Source organism: Pelophylax lessonae (assembly GCF_965119305.1).
Source record: "Pelophylax lessonae genome assembly, chromosome: 10".
Classification (NCBI taxonomy): domain Eukaryota; kingdom Metazoa; phylum Chordata; class Amphibia; order Anura; family Ranidae; genus Pelophylax; species Pelophylax lessonae.
This window is the reverse complement of record NC_138777.1, coordinates 89,474,647-89,489,758: the sequence shown is the minus strand read 5'-3', so window position 1 is coordinate 89,489,758 and position 15,112 is coordinate 89,474,647. Positions and strand designations below refer to the sequence as shown.

Here is a 15,112-nt window from a genome sequence, read left to right as displayed (position 1 = left end):
GTCTATCCCTATTTCTAACTGGAAATACAGTAAACCCCCCTCCATTGCGGGGGTTACGTTCCGGACCCAGCCGCGAAAAGTGAAAATCCGCGAAATAGAAAAACCCTATTAAAATGCATTGTAGGCATGTTTTTTTTACTGTCACTGTACGTGTAAAAGCATTTTAAGGTCTTTAAACACACTTTTAAAACAATAGAAACTCATTTAAACACATAAAAGATACTGAGAGACATAGCAAGAGCTATGGAAAACACAAAAATATTTCATTTTTAATGATTTATATAGTAAAATAACATTACAAAAAAAAACGCAATATACCGTGACCGCAAAAACTGAACCGCGATGGAGCGGGGATTTACTGTATACCTGTATGGTGCTAGTGACTAATTTCTTTTGCAGCACAATTTTCTGTTCTACTGATGATTGTTTTTCATGGCCTATATGTACCCACTCATTTTATCCTGTCATGTTGATGCATACCTTTAAATAAAGAATTAAAAAAAAAATTTTTTTGGTTGCCTGCCGTGGCCTTATTTAAGTTTGTACATTAATCTGACTCATTATATAAAGGCCTTAGTGAAAGATAAATGTGCTATTTATGTATATAGCGTGTTCCAAGCGTACAGCAATGTAGGGAACTTCCAGTATGCCTCACTAATCAAGTGTTTATAGAGACACTGACACCTTGCCCATCAGGGCAAAGTGACAGTGTCTATATAACGGCCCTCTAACCCATCAAGCCTGTATTCACACTAATATAGTAAATGAACATGTGAAAAATCACACGATTCACACTTCTGGTGACATCCATTATTAATGGCACCACAAAGATGTCAAGCAAGAAACGTGTTTTTGCGTACACAAGTATGCACAACAAACATGGGGTTAAAAAAAGTGCAAAGCTCAAAGTTTACAAATGTGCATGATCTTTTTTGCCCCGTTTATCACATGCGGGTTGTAAGTAATTGGTTGTCCTAAGTGAAAAGCTTGACAATGCGCACAAAAAAACTACATACGCACACTACAGTAGTGTAAATGAGGGCTTAGTATCTGACACCAACCATCACTGGGCATTCTGGTGCAAGCTGTAATAGGGGAAGGAGATGTGTGGTAGCAACTGTCACTTTTCCTTCAATGGAAAAAGTTATAGTGATTGTTGTCGTAACATGCAATTTTTATTGTTACCTACCACAGGCAGCCTTGAATAGGTACCCATTACTAACTGTAATAAAAGCAGCCTTCAACATAGAAAGGAATTTTAAGGTGGATGAAATAAGCCGGCATGACTTTCCCTGACCATATACTGGGAATTAAATGCTTACTTCTAGCTATTAAAATTAATATACTTTTTTTAAATTAATAAAGTGATTCTAGGGCTTGATTTTTTTAAATTAAAATAATGATCATATTATACATACCTGCTTTGTGCAATGGTTTTGCACAGAGTAGCCCCATCCTCCTCTTTTTCTGGGCTCTCCTGCCGTCGCTCCTGGTTCCAGTGCACAGCATAGAAAGCCACTTGTGTGGGCTCGCTCTCGGTGTCTACACTCTTGTGCACTGAGCTGGAACGAGATCAGGCTCAAAAGGTATAAGGAGGGGGGAGGGGGGGGGGCTGGGGGTTCCTCTGCCACAGAATGTTTTTTTACCTTAATGTGTTTAATGTGTAGAATGCATTATGGTAAAAAAAAAAAAAAAAAAAACCTTAAAAGGATTGTTAAAGCGGAGTTCCGGGCACACAAGTCATTTTTTACTAAACATACCCCCGGGACAGCCAGGGCTAGCACATTCCACAATGGCTAGCCTCTGATCTGTCCCGGTTCGCACTTACCTTTTAGAAGAAATACCTACTTATAAAATTTCTTCCACAGCGTTTCCATCTCTCTTGTGGGCAGCTGAAGCCGGCGCGGTCCTCTTCTGTGTCTTCTTCCGCGTCTTGTTGTCCCAGAATGCGCCTGCACCGGCCCCTCTCGTCACTTCCGATGCGGCGCCGCATTCCTCCACAGCTTCTGGGCATGCCCAGAAGCTGTTTAGCAGGGGAATGTGGCGTCGCCCGGAAATGACGAGCGGGGCCGGTGCCGTCGCATTGATTCCTGGGAGCTAAGACGTTCAGCTCCCAGGAATCATAGCGAGACAGGAAGTGACGGGGTGAGCCGCGGCTCCGAGGGAGGAAGTACTCTGAGGTGAGTATCTTCGATCTTCAATTACAAGGTAAGTAAACAAAAAAAAATAACTATCCAATTCCTTTTCAGGTGAGGTCTACCTAGCGGAGGGGCACAAAAAAAAAAATATCGTTTTTGTGCCCGGAACTCCGCTTTAAGGCAGATGTTTTTTTTTTTTCTTAATGCATTAGGATAAAAAAAACCTGTGTGCAGCAGCCCCCCTAATACTTATCTAAACCTGTCTTTATCCAGCGATGTTGCAAGAGTGTCTAAGCTGCCTGGGACTCCCCTCCTCATTGGCTGAGACAGCAGCGTGGCACGATTGGCTCCCACTGCTGTAAATCAAAATCATTCAGCCAATCAGGAGAGAGGAGGTGAGGCTGAGTCGCAGCTCTGTGTCTGAATGGACACAGGGAGCTGTGACGTGGCTCGGGTGCCCCCATAGCAAGATGCTTGCTGTGGGGGCACTCAACAGGAGGGCGGTGCCAAGAGAGCTGAAGAGGGACCCAAGAAGAGGAGGATCCAGGCTTCTCTGTGCAAAAAAAACTTCACAGAGCAGGCGCATATAACATGTTTGTTATTAAAAATAAAAAAATCACTTGAAGGCTTTAGGACCACTTTAACCCACTACTAAAAAAAGCACATTGGGGTTATCTTACTAAAGGCAAAAACTCTGCTCAGTTTGCAAGGGAATTTCCCCAGAGCTTAGCAATTGTGGTAACATTTCGTTTTGTAGAGATTGCCCAATCATGTTCAAAGAAAATGTAAAAAAAAAATGCATTTTTGCTTGCACATGATTGGATGATAGAAGTCAGCAGAGCTTCATCTCATTCACTAAGCTCCGGAAGAGTTCCCTTGCAGAATGCAACTTCCCTTGTAACATGAACAGTGTATTTGCCTTTAATAAATCAACCCCACTTTCTTCACCTCTCCAGGGCTATGGCCAAGTATGAACTCTACTGTGTTTGAGCATTGCATCGTACATTTATACAATGATGTACTTTATAGGGGTAAAGAGTGCACTATCATTCACTTACAGTACATGAACTTGATAGGAAAGGAAAATCAAATTGAAAGTGGAGGTGACACCTAATGCAACCAATCAGACAACAGCTGACATTTGAAGTGCAAATTAGAAAAGAACTATCGTTAGTTTGTATTTTGACCAAAATATTTAAGTTGCACCCAATAGTATAAGATGGAGTTAAACTTTGAAACAAGTGTATGTTTTCTATAGATTTTAGCTCTTCTGCTCCGAAATGGAACATTTATGAAAGCTTAAATCTGATTGGTTGTTGTGAGCAGTGGCTATGTGTTCGCCTTTCCTTCAGCATTGATGGATCTGTTCCACACTGTATCTACGATAGTGCTTAAATAGAGAGAAGTTTGTAGGTTGTAGATTTATTGCATGGGTCATAGAACTGTACTATGAACTTCGAACTCATCTTGTTAAGAAAAATAAGGAGCATTTATCTATGATCTAGGATAAGAAGGAAAGCTGTCCTGTACACAGATACAGATTTACTGAGCAGGTCCTGAAACAGATGTTATTTATAGCCTATTATATTGCAATCTAATACATTTGGAATGGTATCTCCTGGCGCTTTCCCAGCTATGAAAATAAATGTTCATCTGACATGATCATGAAGAATATACCACGCAATGACCCCAGCCTGTCATTCTACTACATAATATACAAAACAGAATGCATATCAAAATATTGCCAGTATGTAACTTACCTAATTTGTTTATCAGCCATTTAATTGCAACCTAATCCAGATAAAAATCAAGGTCTTTCCTGGTGTAGTGGCGATTGAGTCTCTGGAGTCTGCCAAGTTCCTATGAAAGACAAAGCAAAGACAAGCTATTCATTGATAACAAGCAAACGCCTAATCCCACAATCACCAGCATGTGTTACCTGAAGACTTTGCTCCAGAGCTGTTTCCCGCACACCCCTCCTTTCTCACCATGTATAGAACTATCCACTGTATTTAACACATTGGACGGCAGGCAGGAATTCCAACAAACCATAACGTTATAAATGACCCAACAAATATAATTTAAATATATACATTTTTTTTATAAATAACACACCAGACATTGAGTTGGATAAATATGGCTGCGGCCGTTTATTACTGGTTTTAAAGAATAAGACCGCATTCACACTGAAGCGGCACGACTTGTGCACGACTTCGGGGGCGACCTGTCAAGTCCCGTGCACCGCGACTTCTGCGCGACTTGCACGGACTTCACATAGTGGAAGTCAATGCAAGTCGCCTCCAGGTTGCCCCGAAGTAGTACAGGACCCTTTTTCTAAGTCGGAGCGACTTGTGTCGCTCCTATTAGAACGGGTCCTGTACCAGTGCATGGACCGCGAGGGACCGCGACTTGACAGGCTGACAAGTCGCCTGACAAGCCGCGGTAGTGTGAATGGAGCCTTAATAAACACATCAAGTAGTCATAAAAAACACTGAAACAACCTAGCCGCTACGACTCGTATAAACATCAGATTTGTTCCAAAATATTTTTCCAACAATACATACAATCACAATAATAATCAAATCTTGTCATAACACTTTAGTCCTCCTTTGCGTCAAACAAAGGTGACACTACCACGTAATAATTTGGCCACGACAAACCAAGCGGAAGGAAGGAGGGGAACACCACAGTTCTGATTTCTGAGGCGATTGACCTGAGCCTATTGGAGCACCCCCCTTAAATACCCCAGAACAAGGTTCTTGAATAAACCGGTGGGCTATTCAGGCGGGAGAAAAGAGCGGGAAGGGGGCTATCTGACCCCAGGATAGAGGTCAGCTACCTAATCTCCTCAGATAAAAGAGCGGGAATTTTGAGCGGGAAAGAGGCCACTTGACCTTCCCAGAAAAAGGTCAGCTTGAATTTTTCCTCAGAGGTAGAGCATCTTTCCCCTCAACAGCTAACCAAGGTCAAAACTAACCTAATATATCCTACTCCTGCCGCCATCCCATGAGGAAAAGGGGTGCTAAAAGATCCCCTTTTCCCCCCATTCCCCTCTGAATGGGATCCTTCACCTTATCTTATAACTTTTATATTAGGACCTCCCAAACTGTGGGTGGGACGTGAGCCGATCTGAGTAGGTTGCTGGCGGTAGAGCAGTGAGCTGCCCAGGCATCAGCAGCAGCCCGCACTGTGTTACGAGCAGGCAGGCGGGGCCAGGCAGGCGGGCGGGCGGGACGTAGAGCTCCACTGGCTCCGACCCCGCCCCTTGCCGTGCGTGCTGTTCTGTATGGGAGGTGGCGCCTCGGGGTTGGAGTCGGAGTGGAGCCGTTAGCAGAGTGCGCATCGCATCGGAGTTGAGCGCCAGGAAGTCACCAGGTAGGCAAATATTCCCATGAGATCTCTAATGGCTGAAAGTTCTGAAACTGTGTCTCTAACTTGCATGTTTTATTTTGTAATGTCTTAATGACTGTCTCTCACATGCAATGCTTAAGCTGCTCTTTAATTTGTTCATTTTTGTTTTATTAAATATTGAACATAGTCCAGACACTGATTGATGGCTTATTTTAGGCCTGGTTGGTGACCCATAGCAGCCCATACATTTCAATGGGCTGCTATGCCTGCGTTTTCCGCTGAAAAAAGATGCATGCAGAATGTAAAAAAAAATGCAGTGGCCGTGAAATCCATCCTGCTTTTGCACCCTGCGACTTACCTGCAGTTACTGCACACACAAAGTGTGTTTTTAAATGCTCGGCCCACGTATATAAAAACGCAGAAAGCTTGCCAGTGCAGGAACTGCAGGTAAGTCGCATGGTGCAAAAGCAGGATGGATTTCAAGGCCACTGGATTTTTTTAAATGCCGCAGGGATCTTTTTTCTGTGGAAAACGAGGGCATAGCAGCCCATTCAAATCACTGGGCTGCTATGCCTGTGCAAATATGGGCCGCCAACCCACATACATGTGAACCAGGCCTAAAGCAATAGTAAAGTAATTTATAAATAAAAACACCGGTCCTCCTGCAGGTTTAACCACTTCTGGACCGCAAGGATTTGCCCCCTTAATGACCAGGCCATCGGATCGGAGCTGAGCGCCAGTCACCAGGTAGGCCAGACACTGCTTGAAGGCCTTTTTTTAGGCCTGGTTCACATGTATGCAGGTTGGCGACCCACATTTGCACAGGCATAGCAGCCCATTGATTTGAATGGGCTGCTATGCCTGCGTTTTCTGCTGAAAAAAGGTGCATTCAGAATGTAAAAAAATGCAGTGGCCGTGAAATCCATGCAGCAAATCCTTGTGGTCCAGAAGTGGTTAAACATCCCCCTCCCTTTAAAATACGCAATATTATTATTATTATTTGCATTTATATAGCGTCAACAAATTCTGTAGTTAAAGGGGCCTAAGGCTAGCAAAACACGTAGAGAATAGCAGCAGATTCCTCACCTAGGCTAAACAGCAAGTGCCCCCCCCGGGAATTTCAACTTTCCCTTTAAAGTGGTGGTTAAGCCACTTTATACCATCCTGTCTGGTCTGTTTAATAAACCCATGTGCCCGTACCCCTGTGTCTTTTTATTTGTTTTTTTTTTAAAAAACTGTTCTTTACCAGTTTTCAGAGCGCTGATTGCCGCTCACATGATCACCCGACTCTTTCCTCTCTCCGTCTGACAGCTGCCTGTAGCGGGCGGGGCCGAGAATTCCCTGCTGACGTCAGGAGGAGAGGAGGTGGGGAAGAGGAGACGCCAAGAGGAAGAGAGGGGCAGTGGGTCACGTAAGCGGCGATTAGAGATCTGAAAACTGGTAAAGAACAGCTTTTTTTGTAGGCAGGATATGAAACTTTAAATGAAACTACAGCAGGAGGGGAGGGGGCAGGGCACTGACACAGAAGCAGACAGGCAGGGAGTGAGAGGGGAGAGGACAGAGGAGGACAGAAGGGCTGCAGATGAGAGAGGCACGTAGACTGACCACAATGTCAGGGCTCAGCAGCCATGGTATACTGTGGTCAGTTTACAGAGGTGAAGACATAGCCAGGCAGGATCAGCCAGGAATTTTAGGTGATAGAAGGGGCCAAATAACACAGCACAAGCACTGAGCTGTATAACATGCTTTAAGGGAACAGGATCAATTTTTTTTTTTAGGTTAAGAAACGCTTTGAAAATAAATTCTGCCGTTTCCCCATTAAAAATAAATACTCACGAGTCGCAGCTCACTGGGTGACCTTCGTGACATTGTTGAAAAGGGGACGGAGCATGGGTGACCTTAAAATGATGCCCCCCCCTTCCCCCTGTAAAAAGTTCTGCGAACACCCATGCTGATAGGATGCAGTAGCTGTTTGGCCAACAATTCTCCACCAAAGTCAGTAGATTTTTTAAAATCAACTTTAGTCAAGCTGGGTGGTGCACAAATTGAATTTCAGCCAAATGAGCAGGAATCTGCCAAAATTAGAGCCACGTATGGCCAGCTTGGGAGGTTGCAGAACCTGTCTATGCTATACAGATCACAAACTGGCTGAACTAAAATACAAAAACTTTGACAAAGAAAACAGCTCATATATTTATATATATATATATATATATATATATATATATATATATATATGCTACTTTTAGGGCTAGTTCACCTTGGAATGCGCACATTCACGCATGTGCATTTTTGACAGCCTGTTTATTTCAATAGGCTGCCAAATGCACAGGTACAAGCACAAGTGCAGCAGGCGTGACATTCAAAATCGCTCCACACCAAACTGCATGGTACTGTGGTTTGTTGGCCACAGTGCTCACGCGTTTCCTAGATGCATTAGGGTTGGCATTACCAAAGGCAGCATGTTCCTGTGTGATGCAGGAAACGCACATTTCCCATTATGCAATTGGCGTGAATGGACCCTTAACAAAGTTTTTAAATCCAGAATCCTGGTTTAGATTTATCACATTGAAAGTCTTATTTATCATTTATAATTATTTATTATCTATCACAGCCTAAGTAATGCAGGACTCACAGATCTCTGCCATGTTAACGTTGTCTAGGATATATTGTTAAGGGGGGATCTCCTACCAAATTTCCTTTCAATACATCAGGTTAGGTCATCAAGTTAAATACCTGTCTTGAATTGCCCTTTTTGACTCGAATGCCAAGCATTAGTTCCAGAGTAGTTGCATCAATGGCAGCAAAACTGCATAGAGGAATCACTAACCATGGATTATCGGGTGATTAAAAAGAGCTACGGCTATCAGCATTTGCTCTCATACTGTAGGTATGTATCCTCATTTTTTTATTTTTATTTTTGACAGGTACTTTTGTGGAGGAATCTGGGGGTCTAAAGGATCCCAAACCCCTCCTCTGCTCTTAAAAGCATTCAAAACGCTAAGTTTGGCTGTTTTGAATGCTGTCATTTTTTTAATCTGGCGCCAGACAGTACCAGGAAGTGATGTCACTCATGACATCACTTTCGGGTTTTTGCATGGAGACCCGATCAGTGCTGAATGCGGCTTTGATCGGGTCTTCGGCGGCCGTGCAGGCTGGTTGCCCGGGTCTCCCGGCGGAAGGCGGCGGGAGGGGGAGACGTCCCCTCCCACTCCTTGTAATGACAGCCGAGCGGCTTCTCAGCCGCATCGGTTGCCATTACAAGACAGCCAACCGTCGGCTTTGGATGCTGGTAACGGGGTGATGCCTCTAGTGGCAGGCATCACTCTGGTACATGCACTTTCCCAAAATATCGGCAATATTGGTAACCTCCGGGGCCGATTCCGATATATCGAAAAAGTGCATATCGGCCCTCGATATATCGGCTTTGATGATAATCGTTCGATCCCTAGTTGTAAACCTACCTTGCTCTATCCATAAAAAAGTTTTGCCTATAGTTCTACTTTAACCAATCCATCATCTAAGGGCCAAAAAGGGAGTAAAAGCAGTCTTAACACAAGGCACATCAGTCCATGTTCTTGTATATACCCAACCTTACCAACGCTGGTGGAGTAATAGTGTTTATGAAATGGCACCACTGCCAACTGTGCATAGTATTTAGAGGTTAAAGCCAACATTGATGTTTTACTAAAACAGGACTGAATAAAACTAAACAGTCTACATGCTCTATGACTGATCAGCTCTTCTGGGAAATGTCAGTACTACCAGACCAACATACCGTCATCTGTTTTGAAGTCTATGCTGATGTAATAGTCATACTCTATTCCAGCAGTTCTCATGCCAAGAAACGCAAGGATCCCAAGCACTGATATGTCATTCATTGAGTCCCCAAAAGGCTTATTCAATAGGGCAGTGCAAAAATCAATAATTATGTAATATGCAATAGCCTATATCAACCATTCCAATTTCAGTGAAAGGTGACCCCTAGTAGCCTAATGAGTTCCATATCATATCTAGTTCCCGAACTATCTTACCTAGTAATCCCATGTGACCATTGACATTATTCCGTTATATAATGTTTTATGAAGTCCCCAGGCGACAAGATGCTATCCTTTTTACATATATATATATATATATATATATATATATATATATATATATATATATATATATATATATAATTCCACAGGCAGCAGTTTAAATGCAAAAGAAGATGTCATCATCCACACTGGATATATTTCACAAATATATTTAAAATATAGTTACTCTATATACAAAAAATAGGGAAAATTTACAATTACTATTCAGTTTTTAGTTATTTCATTTTTCCTTCTCTGGACATTACCTTCACTATATTACCAAAAGTATTGGGACACCTGCTTTAACACGCACATAAACTTTAATGGTATTCCAGTCCATAGGGTTCAATATTGAGTTGGCCCACCCTTTGCAGCTATACCAGCTTCAACTCTTCTGGGAAGGCTGTCCACAAGGTTTAGGAATGTGTCTTTGGAAATGTTTCCAGAAGCACATTTGTGAGGTCAGGCACTAATGTGGACGAGAAGGCCTTGCTCGCAGTCTCCGCTCTAATTCATCCCAAAGGTGTCCTATTGGGTTAAGGTCAGGAATTCATGCAGGCCAGTCAAGTTCCTACACCCCAAACTCTCTCATTTATGTCTTGATGGACCTTGCTTTACGCACTAGTCCAAATTCTTTGGTGGAGGGAGATTTTGATGTGGGGTCCTTTTTCAGGGGTTGGGCTTGGCCCCTTAATAGCAGTGAAGGGAACTCTTAAGACATCAACATACCAAGACATTTTGGACAATTTCATGCTCCCAACTTTGTGGGAACAGTTTGGGGATGGTCTCTACCTATTCCAACATGACTGCACACCAGTGCACAAACAAGGTCCATAAAGACATGGATGATTGAGTTTGGGGTGTAGGAACATGACTGGCCTGCACTGAGTCCTGACCTCAACCCGATAGAACACCTTTGGGATGAATTAGAGCGGAGACTCCGAGCCAGGCCTTCTCACCAAACATCAGTGCCTGACCTCACAAATGGGCTTCTGGAAAAATGGTCAAATCTTCTCATAGACACACTCCTAAACCTTGTGGACAGCCTTCCCAGAAGAGTTGAAGCTCTTATACCTGCAAAGGGGTGGCCAACTCAATATTGAACCCTACGGACTAATGGGCCATACACACTATAAGATTTTCTGAAGACTTTTTCCTTTAGACTTACCAAAACCATATAATATGAGGTCAACCCTAAACACTTTCCATTTGTATGCAATATGGTAGGCCCTCGCACTACATAGAAAAGGTAAATCTGAAGGAAATCTAACCACAAAAGTTGTGAGGATAGGAGAGTTTTCCAGTTCCCCATGTAAAATTCTAACTATTGTAAGAAAACATATCTACCTAATATGGATTACTTTAAAACTCTGATCTTAGAGCTGCAAATGAAATATTATCACTTTGCTGTCACGTGAATATTAACCAAACATACAGTTTTGTATGGTGATATGGGTCGGGCAGGGGCGTGATAATGAGTATCATGTGATTGTGTTATTTGTGCACACATACTGCACTAGAAAATAACCGCACTATGTGCAAGATCAGCACAAATACAAAAATGCAGAGTTACAGAAAGCAATACAAGAAGGAAGAGTGGAAAAGGAGAAGCCACTTGGCTTGGTTAAACACGTAAGCAGAAAGTGTGGAGGATATGTCAGATTATAATATAGGGTATAGAGATAAAATGTGATCAAAGTGCCATTCTCCTAAGCTGCAATTGCTGACACTTCTGAAAATGCTAGTTGGCTGATTGTCCTTGTAATGCTTTGGCATCAGTACTTTCTGCGTTGCTGACCTGAAACAAGTACAGAGATAAGGAATTCTAATTTTTCTCTGACTCTCATTTGCTATATGATTATTAGAGGTCACCAATACAGAATTATCAAAGCTAGGCACCGTTGATCATTCTCCTAAAACTTAACTCCTAGAAAAGTGAAAATTCTCCCTTGTATGGGATTGCGGCCACACTGCAAGGGTTAACTGCTCATTTAGGTTTAAGGAGCATAGATAAGAAGATTCACCAACCCAATCCTCCACAATGCTAGACCAGTCTTCACAGCATCTTCTCCCCCCCCCCCCCTGCTCTAAAGGTATAAGATCCTGATGTCATCAAGACCAATGCAGGGTCCATAGCCCTGCAATGGATGTGACAAAGCTGAGGGACAGTCCAACAGCGGAGCATAGGGAGCGCTGTTTGCTGGGGGGATCAGAGGATCAGCTACGTAAAATGCTTCTCCTCTCCCCTAGAATAAATGAGCAGATGACCCATGCAGTACAAATGCAGCCCCATAGCCAGTTTTCAGATTTCCTGGAGTTGGGCTTTAAACAGAACAGCAATGATAGCCCCATGCAACTCTCATGACAGTTGTACCCTAAAGAAACTTTCTAGTATTTTCCTATGGGTAGACGTAATAACCTTCTATAGTTACAGTGAAGGGCACTGCTAAATGACTAAGGTAGGTAGGAAGTGAGAGGAACCACTCCAGTGGTGTCAGGGAAAAGGTGTCATGCTTTGGTATGTCTCCTCCTGCCCTTTTCTATTTGCCTTCAAATCTAGTGGCTAGTCTAGAAAGTGGCCTTACTGGCTGCAATGGAACCACGACCCACAATGTGCTTGTGAGCTTCTGTCAGAATACAGCTTTTCAATAGTCTTGAATGTGGATATCAGATATTCTAACTGCACCTATACAAAACTACTCGAGAATAGCTTGTATAAGATCTGGAACATTTATTGAACAGGAATACAGGCTTTTTATACACTTGAGAAATATGTCAGTGACAGCCCAAATATTTACCCAAAACATTACACAATGGTTAGATAACGAGGTACAGCTGACACAAGGCTAATCCCATCATAGAGGATCCTCCAAGAGTTAACCAAATTAAACACCAGATAGAAACAATAGGTGAATGGGAATCCACATCTAAGCAATGCTTTGATTATTTAGGAGTCACAGACTGGCAACGGTCTACAACAGGCCATAGGTCTCACAGTGTATAGTGGGACTAAATACCTACATATGTCTTGAGGTATATTGTTGACAAATATTACTGTCCCATTTGAAGTAATCCAAACCATATTCTCAGTGTCCATCTAGCAGCTGTCCATCATTTTCTTGGTCACCCTGTGCCCCTAATAGACACAGGGTGACTTACACATAAGAGGGGCCTAGGGAGCTGAGAGAGGAATTTCTCAACCTCTCTAAGGTAAGCTGGGTTCCACGGGCCCCCCCAACCAAAGTGACTCCCGTCACATCAGGTAATAATAAAGCAAAGGAACAGGGGGAGGCACTAATTCAACCATTCCAGCTCTGGTTGCTTTCCGCATGTTTGGGTGCCTATTCCGCCCCTCCTCCAATCATAGAAGCTGTACTGTAGCTTTAATCAATGAATGGAGGGAATCAACCTTCCATTCATCTGTCTGTCCCCCATAGAGCACTTTTTATTGCGGTAGCCAAATATGTGGCTAATATGAAAAAAAAAAAAAAAAGGAAAGTTTTGGCAAATTCAGCACTTTGGATGCGTGACTATGACAGGTCAAGCAGCTAGTATTGACCCCCAAAGCATCAGAAGATTACAGCTTTGAGGGTATGGGTGGGAGCAGAGGACTGAAGATTTCAATTAAGAGAGCAGCCATCACCATAAGGGACACTTCTCATAGCCATAGGTGTGCGCAGCCTGTTGAGTTAGGGTTTGCACCCTAAAGCTCAAACACACACATGGGTGTGTTTCTACATATATATGACCTTGGCACATTGATCCTCCCAGAGTTTAAAAGAAGTGCGTAAACTCTTCTCTTTTGGCAGAGCCTGTAAGAGGGAGATCTTTCCCATCTTCCTGCTGGCACACAGAGTGATAATGCTAATGTGCATGGGGTGATTGGGGTGTGCCCAGGCACATCCAGAACACACTGTGCGCACACCTATGTGTAAAGCTCAGACATGAAATATGAACAAAGCATATCCCTCTACAGTGTGTATTTGTCTCAATTAAGAACAATAAGTGTTATTTCTGCCTGCTGTTTTATTCCTCTGTCAACAGCATGAATCACTTCAAACAAGTATCCCTGACACCAAGAGAAAAAAGGTGACAGGGGAGGGATCTTCAGCTGATTGACAGCTCCGGCTCTGATCCTGTGTGCTGTGTGAGTGAGGGTGTCCCTTCCTTCCAATCAACTCTCAGAGCGATCCTCTTTGAGAGGAGTAACTTCAGCTCTACACTCCCTTTTTTCTCACAGCTCATACACGCTGTTTAAATTCTGGACTTTAAATGGCTGTAGAGAAGGGAACACTACAAATAAACAGGTACAACTTATGTAGGAGGATTTGATTCATGTCCAGGCCAGTCACATCACTGGGTATATACCAGTGATGGCGAACCTTAGCACCCCAGACATTTTGAAACTACATTTCCCATGATGCTCATGCACTCTGCAGTGTAGTTTAGTATCATGGAAAATGTAGTTCCAAAACGTCTGGGGTGCCAAGGTTTGCCATCTCTGGTATATATACTCGACAGTCACTTTATTAGGTGCACCTGTTCAATTGCTTGGTAACACAAATTGCTAATCAGCAAATTGCATGGCAGCAACTCAATGCATTTAGGCATCTAGACATGGTGAAGACAACTTGCTGAAGTTCAAACTGAGCATCAGAATCGGGATGAAAGGGGATTTAGGTGACTTTGTATGTGACATAGTTGTTGGTGCCAGACGGGTTGGTCTGAGTATTTCAAAAACTGCTGTTCTACTGGAATTTTCATGCACAACCATCTCTCGGGTTGACAGAGAATGGTCCGAAAAAGAGAAAATATCCAGTGAGCGGCAGTTGTGTGGATGAAAATGCCTTGTTGATGTCAGAGGTCAGAGGAGAATGGGCAGACTGGTCTGAGATGATAGAAAGGCAACAGTAACTCAAATAACCACTCATTACAACCAAGGTATGCAGAATACATCTCTGATCACACAACACATCAAACCTTAAAGCAGATGGGCTACAGCAGCAGAAGACCACACCGGGTGCCTCTCCTGTCACCTAAGAAGAGGAACCTGAGGCTACAATTCACACAGGGCTCACCATAATTGGACAATAGAAGATTAGAAAAACGTTGCCTGGTCTGTTGAGTCTCGATTTCAGATGCAACATTCAGATGTTAGGGGCAGAATTTGGCATAAACAACATGAAAGCATGGATCTATCCTGCCTTGTATCAACGGTTCAGGCTGGTGGTGGTGGTGTAATGGTGTGGGGGATATTTTCTTGGCACACTTTGGGCCCCTTTGTATCAATTGAGCATCGTTTAAATACCACGGCCTACCTGAGTATTGTTGCTGACCATGTCCATCCCTTTATGACTACAGTGTACCCATCTTCTGATGGCTCCTTCCAGCAGGATAATGCACTATGTCACAAAGCTCAAATTATCTCACCACTGGTTTCTTGAACATGACAATGAGGAACTCCGATGGCCTCCAAAGTCACCAGATCTCAATCCAATAGAAAACCTTTTGGGATGTGGTGGAACGGGAGATTTGCATCATGGA

The 15,112-nt window shown here is 43.1% G+C and overlaps 1 protein-coding gene across 1 annotated transcript in view; it reads right to left on the bottom strand.

Moving 5' to 3' along the window:
- SLC25A22 (solute carrier family 25 member 22) overlaps nucleotides 1–15,112 on the bottom strand; it is a 166,664-nt gene that overhangs the window by 92,350 nt on the left and 59,202 nt on the right. The window contains exon 2 of the mRNA XM_082269931.1: nucleotides 3,899–3,998. Coding sequence (XP_082126057.1) covers nucleotides 3,899–3,918 — 20 coding nt within the window. The 5' untranslated portion in view covers nucleotides 3,919–3,998. The remainder of the gene's footprint in view (nucleotides 1–3,898; nucleotides 3,999–15,112) is intronic.